At 41.6% G+C, this 24,021-nt stretch overlaps 2 protein-coding genes across 3 annotated transcripts in view; one reads left to right on the top strand and one right to left on the bottom strand.

Moving 5' to 3' along the window:
• Nucleotides 1–82: 82 nt before the first annotated feature.
• On the bottom strand, nucleotides 83–6,486 carry LOC114552924 (uncharacterized). The gene is made up of 5 exons (XM_028574020.1): nucleotides 6,432–6,486; nucleotides 3,143–3,401; nucleotides 2,708–2,741; nucleotides 2,255–2,441; nucleotides 83–960 (listed from the first exon to the last, which is right to left on the bottom strand). Exons 1-5 carry the CDS (start codon nucleotides 6,484–6,486, stop codon nucleotides 605–607), a joined length of 891 nt encoding a protein of 296 aa, XP_028429821.1. The 3' UTR covers nucleotides 83–604.
• A 4,650-nt stretch (nucleotides 6,487–11,136) lies between these two features.
• Nucleotides 11,137–24,021, top strand: part of axl (AXL receptor tyrosine kinase) — a 29,267-nt gene continuing 16,382 nt past the window's right edge. Inside the window, exons 1-8 of one of the 2 annotated variants that reach the window (XM_028573076.1) lie at nucleotides 11,137–11,227; nucleotides 12,743–12,974; nucleotides 16,546–16,756; nucleotides 17,155–17,255; nucleotides 17,374–17,556; nucleotides 21,306–21,386; nucleotides 21,525–21,640; nucleotides 23,775–23,970. In XM_028573076.1, the coding sequence (XP_028428877.1) occupies nucleotides 12,812–12,974; nucleotides 16,546–16,756; nucleotides 17,155–17,255; nucleotides 17,374–17,556; nucleotides 21,306–21,386; nucleotides 21,525–21,640; nucleotides 23,775–23,970 (1,051 nt within the window). In that variant the 5' untranslated portion in view covers nucleotides 11,137–11,227; nucleotides 12,743–12,811. Of the gene's footprint in view, nucleotides 11,228–12,318; nucleotides 12,975–16,545; nucleotides 16,757–17,154; nucleotides 17,256–17,373; nucleotides 17,557–21,305; nucleotides 21,387–21,524; nucleotides 21,641–23,774; nucleotides 23,971–24,021 lie in introns of those variants that run through there. The other variant, XM_028573077.1, reaches the window with a different exon arrangement.

The following is a 24,021-nucleotide window of genomic DNA, read 5'->3' as shown; positions in this document are numbered from 1 at the left end:
AAAGATAATTGTGACAGCAGTATTTATTAAGACTTCACCTTTGACTGCATTTCATGTAAAATACTAGCATAGTGGCGGGTAATGGGGATGATTTCTGAACGCAGGACAAAAGGAAATCAAGGAAAGTGCCAATGGAATGGAGAGAAAGTGGATGAGGAGAAAATATTCACATGGAACAAATGTTTAAAAAAAGTATAAAATGAACACAAAGATGAGACAGCGGAGTAACACAACTGTTTAAATTTCCCTATAAACGTCTGCGTCGCTGTCTGGAATCATTGCACAGCTCACTCAGTTAAACTCAAGCCATCCTGTGGCATGGAAAGACTGCTACAACACAGACAGACAGTGTTCAGAGGAGTCCGGATCATGAATGATTTACCTGAGGAGCATGGGCATAAAGCCAGGAAGAACACCTTCATTAATTTATAAATTAAACAATAAGACGCATAGATAACAAACAAGTGATTAAGTAATATGCTAACAATTCTCTTATAATATAAAGGAATACCAAAACAAGGACTTTAAAGAGAAGATAATCTTTCAAACTGTTTTTTTCTCTCTCTCTCTCTCTCTCTCTCTCTCTCTCCCTTTCTGATCAAAACTAAAAAGCAAATCCTCCACAGTCAAATGCATCAAAGTCGGAGTCTCCTTCAAAGTCGAAGCTGTTGAAGTGAGGGGAGTCGACGTCCTGGCTGCAGGCGTGGAAGGAGCCCCCTGCTGGGAGCTCGGAGAAGCCCCCTGTGCCATGGGCGATCTCTGGGGCTCTGCTTGCAAGGGGAGAGGAAGGGGAGCAGGAGTTGATGTAGCCCAGAGCAGAGGAGGCCGCTGCCCCTCCCATCAGCAGGCACACCGCCCTCACCGCCCGGGCATCGCTGCTGTTGCCATGGCGAAGACAATCTGACATACGATGAGGGGGGGCCACAGAGACACTGCGCAGCGACCGCCTTGGTCCAAAGGCTGTAGAAGTAATTTGAAAAAAAATATCAATAATATATATTTAAATGGATGATTGTTTCAGTAAATACACCAAATTAAGAATGTATCCAGACTTTGAGCCACTCGGTGGTGTGTAAGTAGAGAACTAATTGCTACATGTTAGCCATAAAAACTTTGCTGTGTGTTTGATCTCTAGGCTTTGAGCTTACAGTTCGCCCACAGCTGACAGAGCACACACCGTAACCTCATTTAAAGGCATAGCCTACTTTGACGATTTTAATCCAGCTGTGTCTCTTATTTATTTTTAAGATGATTTTTTTTAGGGCTTTATTTGACAGGACAGCTTAGACATGAAAGGGGAGAGAGGGGGGAATGACATGCAGCAAAGGGCCGCAAGTTGGAATTGAATCCACGGACTGATCAGCCTCTGTGCATGGGGCGCACGCTTTACCAGCTGAGCTACCCCGGTGCCCCCTCTGTGTCATATTTGAAAAAACATGTTCATCGCTTTGATATGTGTCACATTTAGGAAAACAAAAACAGTTATGAGAAATGCTCTCAGTTTGTCACGGTCAAATTTCTCTAAAAACACTGAACACATACTTTTAAGTGGTAGTCATTGGTAAATACATTTCTGTGTGTTTCTTTATGCCACAAATGAGTTGTCAAATTGGTGAATATTTCTTAATTTGCTTGTGTTTAGTTTAATGTAACACATTGTTCTAAATGCATCCTGTTGTTTAAGTTGTGAAAATAACCCACATGACTTTGCATTGAGCTCTCTCAGCCACCATACTCTACTCCCTAATGCAGGGATCTTCAACAGCGGGTCAGGGGCCCCTAGAGGGTCCTCAGACTCAATGCAGGGGGGCCTTCAAATTATTGTTGTTTTTTCAAAAATTAAAAAGTCTTAACATGAATATATTATTAACAAATATAAATCCCCACTGATAATAGGCATATTGGCCTATAGGTAAGGTAGTCACTAAGGCCATCCGCAGACACAGTGAATCGTCACATGTATGTTTTAACATTAAAACATTAATTATAAAATCATGCCAACAATCATGTATTAGGCTATTTTAATAACTTAGTATTCTATGTAAAAAAAGTTATGTATAACTTTAGGCTGCCCTACACATTATTGTAGGCTCAGTTTAATATGCAACTCAATGTATACAATATATGTAGTAGGGGGCCCCTGATCCGTCTCTCTTTAAGTTTAGGGGTCCTTGGCTTAAAAAACGTTGAAGAACCATGCCCTAATGTAGCTTTATGTTGTGAATTATTACATTTGGATGATCTGATAGCGGACCTTGGTTTTGGCCTCTGTCTCTGAAGGAGCCTCCCCGCTCAGTGACTCGAGACAGAGGAGGAGTGCCCTCGCCAACCCTGGGGGACCCGGGGTCTTTATCACTGGAGGAGTCGGGCAGGGGGTCTCTGTCGGTGATGCAAGGAGTGATGCTGTGCTGTCTCTGAAGGGTCAGGGGTGACATGACACCCTTAAAAAATGAGACAAACACAAGGTTATTAAATCACAAAAATACACTGTGTAACATTAACGAAGAAGCCAAACACCCAATTAAATTCCTTTTGTAGATATGACATGTTTTTAAGAAAGCTATATTTTCAGATATTATTAAACCTATGTATAAAGTAAGCACACTACTAGAGATGAGAGGTGAGTTGTTGAGATGAAGACATGAAAATAAGGCTGAATGGATGAAGCAACAGCAGGACCAGACTCAGGTCAAAAATACTGACTCACCTCTCTCACTTTCCTGATCAAAGTCAGCCACAGACTGTGAAAGGTAAAATGACGAGTCATTATTTTAGAACCAGATCCAGGCCTGTAGATTCTTATTGCAGCACAAGGGAAAGTGCATAAACATGTCTGATAGTAAGTGGGACAAAGGAGACCTAAATTCCAGCATGTGTGTGTGCGGGTGTATCAATTTGTCACCATGTGCAGTTAACATCTGATAACGAGTGGGGCAAAGGAAAGTCCAGTGTGTATGTGTGTGTGTGTGTGTGTGTGTGTGTGTGTGTGTGTGTGTGTGTGTGTGTGTGTGTGTGTGTGTGTGTGTGTGTGTGTGTGTGTGTGCGTGTCAATATGTCACAATGTGCAGTTAACATCTGATAATGAGTGGAGCAAAAGACATGCGTTTGTGTGTGTTTTTGTAAGAGAGAGAGAGAGACCCACTTGCAGTCATCTGGGCTGTCAGTGAGAAGCAGCAGGAACTTGTTCTGCGGCAGGATGAGGGCGAAGCAGCAGTCCCTCCGGCCCCCTGGAGGTAACTTGGGCAGGTCAAGGATTTCTCGTCCCTCTGCAATCGACTCACAGTTGGTTTGTAGTGCTACCACCTGGTCTGGAGGGGAATCTGCATCACGGCACACAAACAGGCTTCCCTCCAGGGTCAGCACGAGGTACTTTTCCTTCCACTGCTTGAACATGAAGCCCCCTGCAGCAAAAAGAAACAGAGAGAGGCATGTCTGGAGGAGGCGGAGTTTAGTCTACGTGTCTTTGCTTTTGTTAAAGTCAGATAATGCAATTATCTTGGATAATTTATGGTGAGAGCGACAGAAGATGAAAATAGATGTGAAAAACTAAAATCCGAGATTTTGTTTTTGTTAAACAGGACTAATAGTCTACGAAACCCTGAGAGGCAAGTCTATTTGGATCTAAGTCTGATCCAAATAGTTCTCTCTTGGGTTTAGGACTCACGCACAGGTGAACAGGTTTCATATGTCGTCACCTTCCTAAAATAATTGCTTATGTCATTTTTTCAGGTTTTTCAGAAAACACAAAAAATAAAACGGCCTAAGTCACATGCTTGACATAGGCAATTATACTAAAGGTGTATAATCACATGACCTGTTCAACTGAGGATGTAGGCAATTTTACCAGAGGTGGCCAGCACCATGAGGAGATGATTTAGGCAAAGAAATCATTTTTGTCAAAAGTCATTTTTTCAGCTTTTTCGGAAAACACAAAAAATAAAACGGCCTAAGTCACATGCTTGACATAGGCAATTTTTCTAAAGGTGTAGAATCACATGACCTGTTCAACTGAGGATGTAGGCAATTTTACCAGAGGTGGCCTGCACCACGAGGAGATGATTTAGGCAACAAAATCATTTTGTTAAATTACTTTTATTTTTTTATTTTAGGAAGGTGACGATGTGTTACTTTTTTTCATCTTTAGTAGGTGAATGTTTTTGTTTGTTGTTGTAATACTCATCTCAGCCACAATAAGCTGAACCCATGTTCTGTTCTACACAGGACTAAAAACATTAATGTTTCCTCCCAGGTATGTTTAATTTTTCCATGCACAAGGTACATATATTGTGTTAGCAAGTTATGTCATATAGCTGCCATGTCTCTCTTTTGACCAGAAATGTATTTTAAAATGACATGACTGACATGCCTATTTAGAGCCATAGTTTAGAATAGTGGCTCTTCAGCCTCCTGTGGCCGAAATGAGTATTACAACAACAAACACACAAAATTCCCCTGCCAAAACTTTTTGTTGTTTTCACAGATGAAAAAAGAAAACGTCCTGGCAAAACATTTTCTCCCATCTGTTTCGTGGATTAAAACCTGTTCGCTTGTCAAAAGCGAAAAACAATTTTTTTCTTAGAAAGTAAGAACTTAGAGAGATTATCGTAGCCATACCATGCTTCTTAAAATAACTTAAGAAATGTAAACTAGACAGACAACAGATTTCAGAGCAGCATTAGGTGTGACAGTTACATATGAGTAATTATAACTCTACTATAAATAAAACCTTCTATTTTTTAAATGTCCTGCGAGTTTTCAGGGCAGGACACCTATGATGGTGTTAAATTGTAAGTGTCCCAGACCGCCGTCCATTGTTTAATAATGATAATAGATGGAGAGTACATGTTGATGGACAGGAAGAATTGGCTCATATTCTCCATACAAGGGATTAAAGATGAACAAGTGGGTTTTGCAAAAGGGGGGAGAGAGAGAGAGAGAGAGAGAGAGAGAGAGAGAGAGAGAGAGAAAGGTATAGGAGCTTAGAGGAATTGCCTGTTGAAACATTGAAGTGCTAACAACATTATAGATTGGACATTATACAACATTAGAGTATTTTACTCTTATTAGTCCAGAGTTAAGAGAGAAAGATAATAAAAAAATGTTCTGAACTGAACTGCTGACATTGCTAGTAAACTGTATCTACTGCCTCAGTCCCCTGAGCCACCATGACGCACGCCACTATCAAATTAAATCAATGACAAATGGAGATATAAAACAGATGAAACATAATCACAAAGACATGAGACACTGGCTGAGTCCTGAATCCTGACTTGGCTTTGGAAAACAAACATCTCGTCATTCTGTAAAAACACATCTGGGAGCGATTATATCACATAAAGTGACTCTTAGATTGCTATCACTCATCTTTAGAGTTGGAGTGTTGATCTGAGACAGTATTCCTCTTTACTCATTGTTAAGTCTACTGCTGTTCTCAGAGTAATAAACACCAAATGTGTATTACTCATTGTGATGGGAAATAGGTCAAGACTAAATTCAGTGTTGTAACATTTGTGTCATTTTGTCAACCAAAGGCATGAGATCATTTAAAAAGTATAATAATTTGCTTTCATTTTGGCTGTCAACAATGTTGGACACCCATTTCAGATCAAAACTCTCTACATGGTCCAAATAATGACATCAACTGTTACCATTTACTGTCTGCTTATCAGATTGTGATAGTCATACAGTTTAAAACAAACAAACGACACTGCAAACATAGCTAACTCAGATATCAAGTAGAACCTGCAGTCAAGGGTGGTGATGGCGCAGTGGATATGACACATACCTTTGGTGTGTCCCTGAGCAAGACACTTAACCCCTAATTGCTCCAGAGGCATGTGACATATATAGTAATTGTAAGCCGCTTTGGATAAATGCATCAGCTAAATGACATGTAATATAATGTAATGTATAGGGGGCGTATTTAAAAAAAAAAAAAAAACTGCACATAAAGTAACCTGCAAACAGCAATCAGACAAAGAGATACAGTCCATGAGTCCCAGCCTAACCTCGTGTCCCTGTATGCCAGACAGTTACAGCGGATCACTGACTTCCACCCTTTGCACAGTGAATTTTAGCTCCTTTCCTCTGGATGGAGGTTTATAGTCTCAATGTGTAGAAGAAAGCGCAATAAAATCAGCTTTTGTCCCCATCGCTCAGGTGAACAAGTTGTAGCAACGTTGGACAGATGCTATAGATGCAGCGTTTGTTTTATTATTTTAGTGGTTTTAGTGATTGTTGGAGCTTTGAGTACTTTTATCATGTCTGTTGTCCAAGTTTGTAAAATGTGTGGCAATATGAATGCCTTGTCTTACTGCAGATCAAATCTACCTACAAGTACAAATAAAGCAAATTAAACCCTTTTAAACCTAACTTAACCCAACCCATTAATGAAGGAAGAGAACTTGTGAAAAAAATCAAAGCAGGCCTACCATATTTCTTGAGGAAGCCTCGATGAACGCCTGCTGTGCTCATGCCTGTGGTCATCACAGCAACAAGGACTAAATGAGAGGCAGAATATTTGATGCTGGAAAATAGGGTGAGAGAGAGAGAGAGAGAGAGAGAGAGAGAATAATCCCCTCTATTTAGGCCTTCCTTCCATAAACCCGTGCTGTTGTGAGTGGAATTGGAACTGTCCCAGCTTATGCACACAAACATCATATGACCGTAAGGGCCAAATAATCATACCACCAATGGATAAATCCCACTGGAAAGATCCTGTGATTTTCATGGCTGCCATCACCAGATGTTACGCTGGACTTTTCCCATACTGCTCCTCTCTTAGCAACACATGCACAGATTTTAGCCTCTATTTGCAGTCTTGCACACAACATATGAGCGATTCACAATAGCTTATCGTGAAATCATGTCATCAAACCGGTTTCCCACTGTATCTCTGTGCCCTTGGATGGGCTCGGAACCAGGGCTTGGATCACCTCCCTTCATCGCACAGGCGGATTAAACAGAGGGATTATTATTCTTGCACAGCTGGAAGCCTGTTGTTGCAGTGCTGTGGATAGGCCCAACCAAGATTTTAATCTGCTCAGACCTGGGATGCGTTCGCTCCAACAAGCACCAACGTCCAAGATTTTCAATGTCACATATCCAGGCAGGATTAAACGCCACTCATTGTCTCGGCCTGTGCTTGCTTATCCCAGTTGGAATAACATTATGTAACAAGAGGGATCTGGGACAGAAACTATCACACCACAAACGTGTCCTATATTTATGTATGGGTTGTAAAATGGAAGCCTGAAAGAGAGACAGTTTATTTATCTCAAGGGGAAATTAGCAAGGCTACAGTAAGTGAGATTCAGGAGGAGTGATTAAGTCAATTGAGGCAAAAGGCAGAAAAAATACAAACATTAATATAAAATAAGCAATAATACCAGTAAAAACACATCAGTAAAACAATAAAACAGAATGTAAACATGCTGTTGTTTATCGTTCACTTTCCCTTTTCCCTCATCCAGGGAGGTCAAAAGTCACATTCCCCGAGAAGATCCCACCTGCAGCTAAAGTCGGGTTCAGTGACTTGCTCAATGACACTTCAGCAGTCCTGACAGTTGCCAACACTTTCTTTTGGTCTTTTGGTTGGGTGATGGTCTATCTATGCTAAGACGGTAATCCTCCCACTGCAGTCAGAGGCCTTCTGGGAAATAAGGCTGATAAGAGGCTGAATGGAGGGGGGAAAAACATTAGAATGCATCTGCACTTTTATTTAGTAATACTTATTCCTGCTAGAGAAGAAACAACAATTCAAATATCATTTTCTCTCCCCAGACATAACGTTTCATGTGCAGTGTAAATACTTCGAAATTAAAAAAACTTGTGGGTTCAAGGGACAAATCTCATTAAACAGAGTACCGTCGTTAACCTAACGTGTGCTTATCTGGGGGTCTATGATTCTGAAACATTTGCTTAGACAACCCAATTGATTTAATGAAATCAAAAACACATTTTTTGGCATTAGACTACAATCATATCAATACTGAAAAAAAAAAAGAAGATAAAATGTCTATAAAATAACAAAAAGTCAAGGGAGCTCAGCTTGGTTACCACATCAGAGTCCATTGTTCTACCTGTCTCTACCTTTTGCTTCCTCCTCGGCAAACCTCACTCCACGACAGGGAACGCTAGTCCTGGTGTCCAGCGGCTCTCTCCAGCCAAAGCCACTTCCCCAGTGTCGTCTACAGTCAGCAGCGGTACCAAATCAGTGCGTTTTGGTCTTCTTGCCATTCTCATCTCCATCTCCTTTTCTTTCGCTTTCTCTGTCTCCTTCTCATCATCTCCTTCCCGCCGTGTTACTCCTTTTTGGTGTGTTTCTCCTCTGCTCAGCTCTCTGCTCACCTCTTAAAACATGGCCTGTTCACGGCCCCACAGGTGACTCAATGCTTATTAAGCACAGGGGTAAAGGAAGGTGAAGTAATAGCACACAGCACAAATCAAACGCTACAAAATAAAAGCATGCAAATCAAACTACAAAATAAAAGCATGCCAGGCCCAAAGCAACACAACAAAACAAACCATGCAAACAGAAGTTGAATCAATAATTAAAGCACAGCAAATACATTAACATGCAAAACAGATGACAAATCAGGAATAAATACAGCAAACCAAAACATACTTGCACAAAAAACTATAACTAAACAAAAACTCTGCCGTGTGACATTCACACTAAAAACAAACACAAACAAAAACAAGCAGATGAATGAAGAAAAGTGCTTGGCTTCATGCTTACAACAATTAAAATGAGGGCCAGACATAAAATATACACAAAAGTCTGTGAAGACACACCAACAAATATACACAAAATCTCTTCCGAAAACATTTATCAAAAAGAGAAATCATCTGAAATGTTTTGCATGGCACCAGTAACATGCCAAAACATCATGTTTTAAATGACTCAAGAAGTGTATTCCCAGTGATAACTTGCTGTGTTTATAGTTTATCATAAACAGAGCTAGTTATAAAAAGCCAAATGTTGATGGAAAACCAGGTTCTCATTCTTACAGTGACTGTTATTTTCCATCTGACAAATCTGTGCTATCAAGTGGATTTGTATTAACTCTATGCATGTATAAAAGAAAGCAGATGTTCTAGGAGTGTCAGACTTTAGTGAGGGTTGGGCTCGTTAGGCATCGGCTCCACTGTGGGTTGCTGGTGGCGTGTTCACTCTTGCTGGTTACATTAATAAAGGCCAGTGTGGACAGGAGGAACAACTGCAGCGACCAATGACTCTGTCAATGTACATATGGGCATGTCAGTTTTATTTAAGACTTCAAAAATCGGAACCTATCCTTAAAAGTGTACCCTGAATTATTGTGAATTCCTTGTGGTAGCCAAAAGTAGGCTACCCATACACATATGTATATGCTTAGTACATACGTTAATTGGTTTGGTTTAAATAACTGTGTATTTATATACGATGTCCGTGAATTACTGTCATTTCTGGCAAAAAAGTCATTGCGCTCATGTATAGAATGAGGGCTTTGCATTTGTCACCAGCAGGGGACAGAAGAGCCCCTGTAAACAGCAGGCAGTAAAGTGTCATTATGGTCCTTCTGATGCATCAACAGGTTGGGGAGGGCAGTGTGTTTGGCTGCAGTAAGAAGATGATGAAGAAGAAGAGGTTAGCCAATAGACCAGTTCATGTTTTTCTCCCATCCCAGAATGCTGTGTAGAACTCACCAGAACCTCCTCTGCAGCTCCACAGCGTTGTGGAGAAAGGTCTGGCAAAGCGAGACTAGCTCACTGTTAGCATCCCTGTGGGGCCCTGTAGCTGGGAGAGCAGGAGGAAGGTGTTTCCCATGTCTTGCAGCCAATAGGAACTCTCCTTCAACACGAACAGGTTGTTTTGTTTAGCAGGCAGTGGAGGCTAACAAGTGTATTGGCACTGTAGTCTTTGTGAGAGAACATAATAAATGGTGTCCATATGACTTGTTTTGTTGGTCTTATAACTGAATGCATATGCTTTCAACTCTGCTAATCCACTTTAGCTTCATCTAAAAATCCCTAAGTCTTTAAGTCTTGGTATTCGGTGAATCAGGTTGGCTGGATTTTGGTGTGGCCTAAACCTAAACACTGAGTCCTGCAGAGCTGATGCCCATCCCCCTCAAAACCCAAACATTCACTCCTTCCAGACCCATCCTGCCCCAAAACTTTGTGTTTTTGAGTAGAACACCACTCTTTCTTGTTCAGGACCCCCTCAGTGACCCTCATCCCTCCCTCCCTCCCTGTCTCTCTCTCTCTCTGTGCTTCTATCTGGGAGCAGTGAGAGCACCATTGCTCAAGCTCCTATTGAAAAGACAGCATACACAATGGGGTCTTTCTCAGTCCCTCTGTGTCTCCATTAAAGACCCTGGGAACACAACACTGTCCACATAGCCACTCTTAAAGGGCCAGTGGGACACAGGTCTCTGCAACCTGAGTCCCAGCACCTCCCATCATTTTCATGGGAAAAGAAATGAAGACAGGAATCTTCGCAGCAAATCAATTATTCATGAATGGTATGTGAACTCTGCAGGGCCTTCTCCCAGGCAGCGAGCGCCAGCACCACCTCTGTCCAAACACACACAATCACCTCAGACATCACAGTCCACAACAACACAACAAGCGTCGCACTGCTGCTCCCTTCGGCTGATGGGAATCAGCATTTATTTAGACTACAGCTGATGATGCTTCAGTCTGTTGTGGCTGAAACGATATGTTCAGACTAATTCCTAGACATTCCTATGACATAATCCATTGGAGTAGCAATATATACAAACAGAATAGTCTGGTTATTATTCCTTATTACTTTACATTTTTGGTCTTTTGACTTTTTCCCAGCCTCCATCAACAGGCTTTTATCCATTTGGCTCGCTGTCATTGTAAATAAGACATCAATGATGACTTTTTAAATAAAGGTTGAAACATTTAAACAGTTGTAAAGTGACTTGAGATATTTAGTCTATAGGCCAATGGGTGAAATTCATTGGAAGGCAGACATTTTGGGGTTATTAACCAGGTTATTAAGCCAGTTCTATCTCATACTCGTTTGTTTTTACATGAACAATTCAAATTAGTCAACTAAATTGTTAATGAAACAACAAGTATATATGTAACGGAGTAGAATATACTTGGTTTAATTATGGCAAAAGCTGGGCAACATTGCCACCTATTGGCACGGTGGTAGTTATGTCATTGTGTTTACGGAACTACACAGAGTGATGCGGGAAGCGCAGTGGTAGGTTACGTTCCCCCGCATGGTCCGGGATAATTAATAATTTTGTGAGATTTCAAATGTTCATACTTTGTATTTTACCATGTAATGTACATATATTGATGTTAGCTAACTATCTTGAGCCCAGACTATAAGCTATCTAGTCTTTAAAATGATATTTTAGAGACTTACTGAAACGTACCTTGTCAGTGTTAGCCTAGCATAATCATTTGCATTTTCCTGCCTTTTTCTATATTATAAAATGGATTATTGGGTGGTGTTTTCAACAATATAATGTCAGTATATATGGAGATATCTTTGATTGTGCAAATGTGAATACAATGTAGTTAAGGCATTGTAATGTATTAGAATATATCCAGTAATATCCACTATACGATCACATGCATTTATGAAATCACACAGAGTGATGCGGGAAGCGCAGTGACTGTTATCCTGAGACCAATGCGATTGACATGCCACTGCTGTACTGTGTTACAGAGCAATAAGCAATAAAGACCCCTGTAATCCACCTGGCTGCCTCTGATGTGTAGGAGCGACAGTAGTGTGGAGCTGCATTTCATCACATACAAATGTGACCCGTCACATATATACAAAAAATATTTAAACCAGGACACAATTAGTACTTTGTAGATATCCACAAATAAGAACAGATAGGACGAGAAAATATTGACATTAATGTATCTAACGTGAGAATTAATTTATTATAGGCTAACTAAACACGTGGGCAGGTAAACCAAAGTAAGTAACTGCTCTGTGATAAACAATGAACTCACTGTGTCTCATTTATTCATAAGTAAACCCACTAATGTATAGGCCTACTCTGACAGGACTAAATGTACCGATAAGGTTGTTGTCCACACATGGCCAGAGCGCAGGTCTGTCTTTGCCACAGACTGACACAGATATACTTTGTTTCCCGCGGGAAAACGGGTGAGTTACTGGGCTATTTACAACTTCTGGGGATCCGTGTGTAATTAAAAAGCGAATGGGGGATTGAAGACAATCAGCATGCCGCAGGGTTTCTCACATCCTCTGAGAAAAGGAGAGAGACTCAGAAGGAGGAGGAGGAGGAGGAGGGTGGAAAGAACTTGAGTTGAGGAATTTGAATCCTGTTTGAAGGGGGAGAGGGAAAAGAAAAAGCCAGGGGAATGTCTGAGGGAGTCTGAGGGAACCGGTGGGCAGGAGAGAGACTTTTGACGAAAGGCTGCAGGAAACACTGGTTTAAAAATACTCCCTCAGTTTCTAGAAATAGACTTGGACAAGTTAATCAGCGGCCGTAAAGTTTGGTGCGCCTTTTTTGCGCGTTTTTGAGGTAATTGGGAAAGTTTGGTGGCACTGGGATCAACCAAAACAACAGCGTTTAAGGAGAAAAGCAACAGGACTTTTAAGCAGAGCGGAGATTATTTTTTTTTTTACACTCTGTCTAGTAAAAAAAAAAAAAAAAAAAAAAAAAAGGGGGAACAGAAACGAAGGGTTCCGGTTTAATTTGGTCTCATCTGTGGATAATCACACTTTCAGCATCTACCGGAGTCAGAAAAACTTTTTCACCGCACAACTTTGGATCTTTGGAGCTGTTGAGATGCGGTGATGGAGTCCGGTGGTGTTCCCAAGATGACTGCTCTTCTTATGAAGCACATTTTCAGAGGTGATCTCCTTTCAAGAAGAACCATGAGCGGGTCCAAATGGTCGTTTTTTATCGTCACCGTCTTTTTTTCCGCTTGGAGGCCAGTAACCGCCGGCATACTGACAGGTACGGTTTAACAGCAACCGAGCAACAGCAGCAGTCCTTTTATCCAAACTGTTATTTGTCAGCGTCAGTGGGAAGAAACACATCGTAATGAGCAATTAACCCAGACACAGTTCTGCTCCTAACTCATTACACGAATTTGCTTTGGGGTGCCGAGTGCAACCACAGCTGCTAGTGAGTCCAACATCTGGCCAACATGAAGGAATTCACCACACTCATAAAGCCTTTTAAAACAAAGAGATCACAGAAAACAAGTGAAAGATTAGTTTTATTGGTTCAATCAGGCTTGTACTCAAAGTGACTTGTATTCTGCTGATGTTGATTCAGTGATAACAGGTAAAAGGTGATGGAGGACGTTTTGTTTTCCTTGACTGGCATTAAAAGCTGCAGAGGGATCTTTTTATATATATATATATATAGATCATGTAGCATAGCAACTTTGAACTGCATTATTTGAACTCTGCCTGAATGGTGAAAAGAAACAGATATCCAGACTGGATACCCACCACTTGTGGCATTTCTGGAATACTGTGGAATTTTGGGAGATGTATTCCAGGCAGGGAAAGGGCAAGGGCTAAAAATAAATCCTGCTGGGAAGTGTGTGAGAATCAGCAACACTAGGAACTCAGTTCACAAGCATAATACAGAGCAACATAGAGAGAAACCCGCTCTTTTGTTCTGTACAAAGGTGGAACCCAGACTGTTGACTCCTGCTGTTTACATGCCAGGTCATTTTACATCATAGTGGTCTGCCAACCATCATTCACAAGTCCTTATCTGGTCTAACAATCAACTTCACTGCTAACATTTTGAAACCCATCAGCTACTGCAGCCAGTGGGTGAAAACATGGAGTCCCTCCAGGGGCCTCCACCTGTCAGCTCATGTGTTTTGGCCATTATGGTCACACTGTCTCTCTGGGAGCTGTACCTCTGCCCTCAGCAGATGTGTGACCAGGAAGAGACAGAGATTCACTGCTGTGATTTATAAGCTCAGACTTTTAAAGATAATTTTTCCTGATGTCTCGGGTTCCTATTTGGATGTAGGGGATGGCCGTGTCCCAGAAGTGAGGAGATGTGAGGAATCAGGAGGGGTTCAGAGGGGCGAATGCTTTGGTTTGTGAGTCAGAGCCGGTCTGACTCAGACTCAAGAAATCGAAATGATGGATGGAGTAAGGGGGCAAGAGTGGAGGGGAAAGAGTTGGGAGGGGAGGGGGCAAACTGTGTAGCGATGAATCCAAAGAATGGAATGAAAAGGAGGCTAAATGAGAAAAGGGCAAAGGCTCTGCAGTGAATGGAGGGGCTGAATTATGTAGCGTTAAAAAAGCCAGAAAGATAACAGAGGGAGTCAGAGGAGGATAAATGCTCGGACTGTGTCGGGTATTTTTGGTATGTGCATGTCCACACTGACATTTAACATCTGAACATTGTCTATGAGAGAGAGAGTAGGAGTAGAGACAGGGTAGAAAGAGGGAGATCATGAAAAAAAGACCTTGAGGGAATTCAGGGGACAAAAGGGAGGAGATGGAGTAGTTAAGCACAAATGAATCACTGGAGACAGGCCACACACACACACACACACACACACACACACACAAAGTTTAACCTCAGCCTGCTCTCTCCGTCTACCTCTGCATTCTCATAAAAGGTTTACAAGCTTATTATTTTATGAATGCAGCACTCAGAAGTGGAGAAAAAAAATAGGGCTGTTTTTGTTCAATATGGCACTGAAAAAAAACAAAGTCAGGGCCATGCAGATTCTTGAAAGAGCTCAGCCAAGCTTAAAAATAAAGGGAGGAATGACTTTTAATGCCAAAATGCACACAGAGACAGAGAGGCAGTGAGGCAGAGACTCAGCGGGCCCCTTCATTTATTGCACACTCCCAGAACAAGCTTTTTCAATGCTGTGTGTGCGCGTGCGTGCGTGCGTGCGTGCGTGCGTGCGTGCGTGCGTGCGTGCGTGCGTGCATGTTACATGCACATTTCCAGAATCAAGGGCCTGTTCTACTTATGACTAAAATAAGTGCCCAAAGTGTGCTATTTACATCCCATGTCTGTTTTCAGTAGCTGAATTATGTGTGTTTATGTGTGTGTTAGCGTGAGATGGGTTACAGTGGAGTCTTCTGGGGTCACAGAGAAGGGGTCAGAGGTTGAAGTTTGACCATGAAACACACTAGGAGGGCAGGTTGACAAGCTTGAGAAAATCTTTTCAGGCATCACTCAGTGAAACAGGAGTGATTTATTCTTCTCCTGAATTTCAAGAACACAGGCCAAGTTTGCATATATTGTTTTTATCTTTTGTCTATTTTATCAAGACAAGTAGTTAAGGAAAGCCTTGGCATGCTATATACGTATATGCTCTGGATTTTTATTTGATGCTGTAGAAGAAAGATTCCTGCAGGAGAGATCTATGCCCATTGTATGTGTCCTTGCCAAATGTGTGTTTTAACTCTTGATCGGGGCAATTTTTTTTTATCTTTGACAGAGTGCCTTGCCCTCAGTATTATCAGGAATAACTTTCATTTCTGTTGAATGTCTTAAAAGTGAGAAAAAGCAGAACTAGTTCATTCTCATCTTATTTATGATGATCCTCTGCGTCATTTTTAGGATGTTGAACAGATTCACAGACATAGTGGCAGACGACCTGCAGGCCCATTCTTTGCTGTTTGAGAGAACCCTGAATATCTTCAGTGTTTGTGCTGAGCTCTCTGTGCTCTGACACTGTCAGAGCAACAGGAGCAGGCGTCCTCTAACAGGGAGCCTTTGTCCCAGTATCAGCTCTGTCCTTTCTCAGGTCAGCCCCTCTGTTCGGGACACAAGATAACTGGACTGGAGCGTGGTGGGGGAGAAACTCACCTGCTCTTATCATATCTCAAACCTGTCCATCAGACTGAGCACACAGCCAAATGAAGTTTTTAGCGTTGAGAAGATTAGTTGATTAATTGATCAAGTCAACAGTCAGTTACGTAATAAATTAAGCCTTTAAGTCATTCATGAAGCCAAATGATGTGCTGGTTCCAGCTTTGCTGCTTCTTGTTTTTTGTGTCACTATAAATTGAACATTCTTTGTTTTGGACAAAACAAAGTGTGTGAAGATGCCACCTTGAGCTATGGGAACCTGTGACATTTTTCCTATTTTATGACACGATTAATCAGTAAATCAAATTAATTAACAATTAATCATAATAACAGTGAGATTAGTTATTCATAAACTAATTTCCCTACTTTTATGGTGCCTTCAAGTGGAACCTCATGCTGACTGCGTCCAAGGTTAGGTATTAAAAACCCAAGGTTTTTAATAATGTTTTGAGTCTTTTCTGTTTCTTAATTATGGAAAAAACACACAACAATTCACCATTTTTGAAAGGGAATAAGGCATCATGCCTTTCTTTTGTTAGTCACCTGCTGGTAAAAAAAATGTTTGAGCAGCTAAACCCACTTAGCTGCTCAAAAGAAAATAAGCCATTGTTCTTTTTGCTGTGAAAAAGGGTATGATGTTGTAAACAGAAAAACTAGTTTCAAGTCTTTGTTGTTTAAATTAACCTTTAATCCCGATTCTTCTCTCTCTTGATCAAAGATTTGGAGTTTGAGCGGAGTCCCAACACTGTCATCTCTTCGCTGGGCAAACCTGTTACGATGCATTGCACCCTGAAGGGTACGGGGGGCGAGGAAGAAGACCCCCCTGATGTGGTCTGGCTGAGAGACGGTGTGGCACTTCAGTTCGCAGACACCAACCAGTTCCAAGTCCACACTGGCAGCAACAGTTGGACGGTCAAGAGCACGCTCAGGTAGGCAGCTGTTTTGTCTGTTACACATGTTAGTTGCTTTGATTATGTCAGTGCATGAGATTTAATTAAGGCCACACCTGGCCTAAAAATGTCAGCCATGCATCTGCTGGGGTTTGTAATATATCCTGTTCCTCCACCTAGCTTAACCAGAACTGTTGCTGGATTACATCACCCTGTTGATTTACAGATACCGCGGAGCACTTTGAAATTAAGTCTGACAAAAATGGTATAACACAAGCAAAACCCCGTGCACCTCTGTGGCTTTATGTGTTTAATCCAAAATTTGCATGGGAAGTAATCATGGTCTGGACATCTTTCTGCCTGTTTTATCAGTTTGGTTTGTCACTGCTTGATCTCTATGAAACCGGTCCAATCACACCCTTTTATACACACAACAGTATTGAAAAAGTCCAGCTTCCCGACATGGGCTCCTACCAATGTGCTGTTCTGTCAGAAAGCCACCAGACTATGTCTGAGGAGGGGAGCATTCTGCTGGAGGGTGAGTTCATCTTCAGCTCTCTGACGTATGCTAACAGCTACAAAAATAAGTTTCCTCTGCAGTTTTATTTAGATTTTTGAAAATAGTTGAGACCCTGATTTAGCTCATTCTTTCTTAGGCCTTCCTCATTTCTCTGTGGAGCCCCAGCACATGTCTATAGTGGCCAACATATCACTGAGCCTGAGCTGTGTGGCCCACGGACCTCCAGAGCCAGTCAGGGTCATCTGGCTGCAGGACGGTGCTCAGCTCAACTCCCTCAAAGACCCGGTGGCTCTGTCACCCTCCACACTCAACCTCACAGGTATCATCTTTCACTCTCTGTTAGCTCAGAAGTCGAGGCCACACATGTACACAGCTTAGTCAGATCCATTAAAACATGCGGCCTCAATCAACTCCTCAAGGGCTTTCTCACTTTGCACTGATACAGGCCAGTGTTTAGTCAAACAGTCTGGGACGGCAATTGCTAGTTGTTTAGTCTATAAAAAAACATGCCTTTTACATGTTGATAGAGCTCAAGGTGACGCCTTCAAATGTCTTGTTCAGTCCAAAACGCAAATATATTTAGTTTACAATTAGATAAAATACAAAAATAAAGCATTTGACAAGCAGGAACCAGAACATTTTTGCTTGATAAAAGAGTTTAACGATTAATCAGTTATCTAAATTATTGATTAATCGACTGCTGAATTCAGCACTACAGTAGTCAAGTCGCTGTGAGCAGCTTGGGGCCCCAAGTAGCAAAGTTTTAAATGACTGGAAACAAGACCACTTCAGAATCATTGGTTTTAATTCAATCTATTTAGAGTATAATGTACTGCTTCAAATGCTACACAGTAACTATCTTCTTTAGTTTCAAAGGCTTTTAAATCCCCCCTCCATGGCTTAAACAAAACCACCAAATAACCACGCTCCCCAGTGAGAGCAGGCTGGCTGGCGCAGTGCCAGCGGATCCATTGAGGACGTGCCTTGTGGTTGGGTGGTTGATGGGTTAGGGAAGAGCAGCAGGCACAAGAGGCCTTATTGGGGGGTGATAAATAGATGGACAGAGCACATAGGGAGATAAAAGAAAGAAGGAGAGAAAGGAAGAGGGTTATGTTGCTGCTTGAATGCAAACCACAGCTGCCTCCCAGTGTTAAGTCCTGTAGTAGAAGGACAGGAAGAGCAGGCTGAGACGGACCGAGAGAGGGAGGAGGCGCGGCAGCGGTCGGGTGAAGGATCTGGTTTGACTCATCAGACCAGGCTGGCTGGTGCTGACCAGGGCCCGTTTGATGGGAACCTACACTCACATCTCTGGAATGGACAGCTGCACTGGCAGACCACAGGTCCAAACACAAATAATCTTCCAATAGGCCCATAAAGAGAAATGGCACTAAGTACACTCCAACCATTTAGGAATCAAGGCCAACACATCTTCATGTTTAAGGGTAGTTTCCATCCACATCTGATGGAGAGTGTTGGAACCAAAGCTCTTCTTATGCCTAGCCCACCAGTTTTGGAGCAGAAAGCAATTGAACAAGTTAATACAACTTAAATAAAGTTATAATATAGTGTATAATATTTGTAGATAGTACAACCAACAGAAACCGGCAAAGACTTGCCTTCCTGGTGATGCTTTTCCAAGCTTACACTGCAGCCATCTTGACTTTTTGCTTGTTTTTAAAGAGCTTTTTGCCTTCAGGGTTATTCGGAAGTTGATGCTCAAATTGTTTACTTGCGTTGTTGGCAGTCGACTGACTTGGACAGTCAAGAACATTCAAGAACAATGGGGCCTAAAAAGTTTATATTATTAGCTATATTTATTATAGGCTGCATGTTTAGGATCACAGTCCCACAGTATTGACTTAAAATTGGAGGACAATGTATAAAAAGAGTCCCGTTCTCTTATACTGATAAGAAAATCCTTTAAAAGATGAAAGGCAGCACTTTAAACTCATTGTCATTGCTTCAAGTCCAATACTTGCTAAAATGTTTAATTCATACATCCATGAAAATACCAAAACATTCACTAGTATCAGCTTCTCAGATCCGATGGTTTAATACTTTCCTCTGTCTTATATCTTTGCAAGTTAATTATCTTTGCATTTTGATTGTTGGTCAGACAAAACTAACTATTTTAATCTTGGAATTTGTGATGGGTATTTTTCACTACTACTAAGATTTTACAGTCTAAATGTTTATTAAATTTTAATAAAAAAAATGATTAGATTATTAATGAAAATAATATAAATTGCAGCCCTAAATCCATTCTGGATTACATAAACAAAACATGAAACCGCTCTAATACTTTCTGATTGCACTGCATATGTCAGCCAAGGAAAGGGAAGCACCGGGACTATGCTCTGTCATTCCCAGCTGACATTAACACTGTTGGTCAATACTGTGATGCTCCTGAGCGCAAAGGCTCTTCCTAGTGACTAGTGACTAGTGAGATTATGACATTCCAGCTGGTTAGGGGATGTCGTGTTGTGGTTTGCTGATGGGGAAGGAAAGACGAAAAGGGGCGAGTGGCGCAATTTCGAGATGGCCTGATGAGCAGTTCATTCTTCCACACAGCCAGTGGTCCTCTCTCACCCCTCCCTCACCTCCTTTTCCTCTCTCACAATCCCCCGCTTCACCCAGCGAGGATCGTACCCCCTGTTCTCTTTCCGGCCGCGACACAATGGAGGCATGGTGCCGTCAGCGCAGAGCGACACACACTGCGTGATTCTGTGCGAGTCTCAGTTTGTGGCTGATTGACAATGTCGGGGTGTTAGATGATAGTGGTAAAACTTGAATGTCACATGTTTCAGCATGTGTGTGTGCGAGCCTGTGTTGTGCTGTGGAGTGACTCGAGTGTGTGAGCACGCTGTGAGTCACTTTGTGAGAGGAGTCATTCTCATTGTCGAATGTCAGTGTGTGTCAGTGCTTTGGACCCTTCAGAGGAGCCCCAGCCTCTTGAAGGCAGCAACTCAGGCATTTTAAACCTGTACCTCAACACGGCCACTCTCTTTGTTCTCAAAACTACACTGCAAAAAATGTCAAACTGCATGAAAAACCACAATCATGCGGTCTTAAGAAGAGAGTCTTGGTTTTTGATATGAAGTAAAGATCTAAAGATAAACATTCTAGTTAAGACTTTGTGTAAAACTGGCATAAGAACACAGTCTTACCCTGACAGTGATCAGAAAGGTCAAAAGACAGCTAGGCCCTAACTTGGTTGTAGGATTTGTAGAAGTCAGATTACAAATAATAAATAATAAGAAATAATTAAACTTCGGTAGATACAACAGCTGTAAACATGAAACAGTTGTAACCCAGATGTATTTGTAACTTCATCATCAGCAACCAAATGTGGGCCAGTTTGAACAGAGACATCTTTTGACCTGCAAATCACAGAATCATTGCTCATTGTGCAAGCATGTGTTGATTATGTTCAATAAGATTTATCTTCTGCATCAGTGTCAAGACAACATAGCTGGATTTCAGCTGAAGTCAGTTAAAAGGCGTATAGATCGAGTCTTTGCATTAATATGTGTCTGTCTGTCAAAAATCTGATGAAGATATTATTAGTTTGATTTTGTATAATGCATGTTTGCGCCCAACATTAAAATGTGATACATTAAGCTGACAGGGGCACCGTAATCAAAAATGAAAGGTTTAAGGGTGATAAGTCAGACACACTGTTACTAATTTTAACAAGAAGAGAAGGGGTTGGATGGAGGTGTACACATTTTTACCTTGAACTTTTAAAAGACCACGACTAGTCTGATTTTAATGCAATGCCAGAATTGATTTGTTTATTGTGCAGGCCAATCCCTCAAAAATATACTTTATCATCAACAAACACACACTAACCTCAGAAACTAATTACAAAACTGTTGACAGAGCGATCCCGTTACCTTATGGAAACTATTACCCTCACATTATTCTCACTTCAGTTTAAACTTTCACACGCTTTCTCGCATCAACAATATGTGCAAGTCAGCATGCTGAGCAAGGATTCTTGGTTTTAAAAGCCCCCGAATTGTTCTCACTTCACATGCGCGTGTTGTTTCCTTTTTTTCCGTCCAGGTCTAAACAGGACCAGCACTTTTTCTTGCGAGGCCCATAACGGCAAAGGTGTGGCCACCTCAGGATCTGGTACCATCACTGGTAGGTGTCACACCGTGGAAACACAAACATTTCTGTCATCATTCAGTTTAGATATACTTTTATTTGCTTAACTCCTTATTGTTACATCTTTATTGATTATGTATTTTTGTGTCTATCTTTCTTTCTTTCTTTCTTTAGTTCTCCCATCCCCGCCTCAGAATCTGAGAGCTCTAGAGACCACTCCGACCAGTCTCAGTATATCATGGCAGCCTGGTTTTGGAGGCGACTACCCAATAATGCGTTGCTCTGTTCAGGTGAGACAGCATGAGATACATGTGAGAAGAGAATACCACAACTAGCTGAGAAAACTAGTCACCGCTGACTGTTTGACCTGCATGTTAAACAAATACATCACTCTTGCTCTATTTGCGGGACTCTGCAGACCTTTTGCGAGCCTAATTTTAAAGAAAAGAGAGCTTGCTTTTCTTTTCTTCTCTTAACTCATCCTCTACCCCTCCCTGCTTTATTCGTGTACCCGTGGATCAGGTTTCACTCTGGGAAAGTGGCCTCCTGGACTCTTGTTATGTAGCACCACTCCCTCCCTCTCTCGCTCTCTCTCTCTGTCCCTCTCTCTCTGTCAGTGTCTCTCTGCCTCTAACCTGCTTTGTGGCCATTACAGCTCTCGTAGCTGAGAGGAGGAACATTTTCTCCTGGAGAAGGGAGCAGTGCAGCACCACCCCTAAACGTCTGGTTCTAATAAAGCTGCTCCTCATACCTCTTGCTGTTCTTGCCCCCTCCTTTCCCCCTCAGCCCTCCCTCACCCCCTCACCCTCACTGGGGAACAAGGCGAGGGGCCAGCTTCAGCAGAATGGGGCAAAAATCTGAATTTAATGGTTCATTGTGTGGCGCAGAGAAACATGACAAAAGCTACAGAGTAGAGAGCAGAAAGATGTCACTGTGCTCCACAAAGGCACCATAAAAAAGGAGAATGAAAGAAAGATAGAAAGGAAGGGAAAAAGAAAAGACAGAAAGAAACAAAATCAGTTAAAGAAAACAGGAAAGGGCAGTGACAGCAGGTATTGTGGGTCTGAGCCATACAAGGGGAATGCAGGCTGAAGTGTGACTCAGAGATGAGCTGCACAATTAGATTAAACACACTTGTTTACAGGCTGGACTGTGATTCATTGAGTCAGGAATGACTCACACACACACACACACACACACACACACACACACACACACACACACACACACACACACACACATTCATGCAGTCCTCATTCATGCAGCTTAATATTCTTTGGGATCACTCCCACTAACTCACGCCATGAGGAAAAACCTTCCACCAGGCAACTTACATGATCTCTGAATACTCATATTGTTTTTAAATTTTTTTGTCAAAGCAGAGCACAACCTGCTTTACACACACACACACACACACACACACACACCTCATCTGTTTGTGTGGCTGCTCGTTTGGTCTATTATTTATATATTTTCAGCTCTTACTGTAAAGAACCACACTGTGAAGTGCAGCCAGTAGCCTGCAGGAGCCTTTTGATAATGAGCAACTCACCAGAATAATGGTCCAGACTGGCAACTATAATGTGGTTTTAAGATTGTTGCAATGAAGGATTTATTTCCTGCCTTGTGTTCCTCTTTAAAAGTGTTTACCACGGAGAGTTTGCAGTGACAGCAGGTTTCTGCCTGTGATTTTTGGTTGATTGGTTCTGCTTTTAGTGCACCTTACTGAGCCTGGGTCACGTTCAGAACAGCAATGAATCAGATTTCACACCATTTTAGCACTTCAGCGCTATGCATACACGTTTTAGCACTTTAAAAGTAAATCCTGCAGAACAACTCCAATCCACACATTAAGTTAAATATTAAAAGACAAACTTTTTTCATCAAATGTTGATTTCCAACATTCAAAAATCATTTTAATCATCTATTTCCAGCATTGATTTAACTGCTTTATATGTAATTGTTTTATTGGTAGTTGACATATTGATAATTGATAACAATTACCTCATGGAGGTAGTATTGATAGTGTTAATTAAGATCACACTTCCCATTTGAATCCAACTGCTTTCGTAAAAAATTATGTTTCTACATATTGTCACTCTGCACTTGTTTGTGTTTCTATAGTTTACTTAAAATGATCAACAACCTGTTAGAAGCTATTTCTCCATCAATTCTTCACTTCCTCTACTATAAGACACAGTGTGTGAAAAAACAGCATTCTCTTCCTTTTTGTGCCATAGAGCTATGAAACAGATTACCCACCAAATCTGGCTACGCAATCTGAAATCCAGTGTAAAGGCAGGAAGAGGTTGCCCATGTCCTCCTCTCTTAGCAGTTTTCTTTTTAATAATAAAGTGTCAATGTCGTAGATAAAAAATAATAAAATATGTAACAAAATTTAAGTTTGTCATCTGAATGTTACAGGCCAAACATTCAGGAGAGTCCTTCCCAGAAGGCCCAGATAAGCTGATCCACAACCAGAATGTGAACATCCCACCAGCCTCGCACCTCATCGGGGACCTGGAGCCCCACAGCCTCTATGCTGTCAGAGTGGCCTGTCACAGCAGCCAGGGCCCATCTGATTGGTCGCCCTGGGTGGAGCTACGCACCAAAGAAGGAGGTGAGGCCTCCAAGAGAAGAGATGTTTGTTTTCACCCTGTATGTGTGTGTG

The sequence above is a fragment of the Perca flavescens genome, chromosome 3 (assembly GCF_004354835.1).
Source record: "Perca flavescens isolate YP-PL-M2 chromosome 3, PFLA_1.0, whole genome shotgun sequence".
Classification (NCBI taxonomy): Eukaryota; Metazoa; Chordata; class Actinopteri; order Perciformes; family Percidae; genus Perca; species Perca flavescens.
The sequence above is the reverse complement of the archived record's forward strand: the minus strand, read 5'-3'. Positions and strand labels throughout refer to the sequence as shown.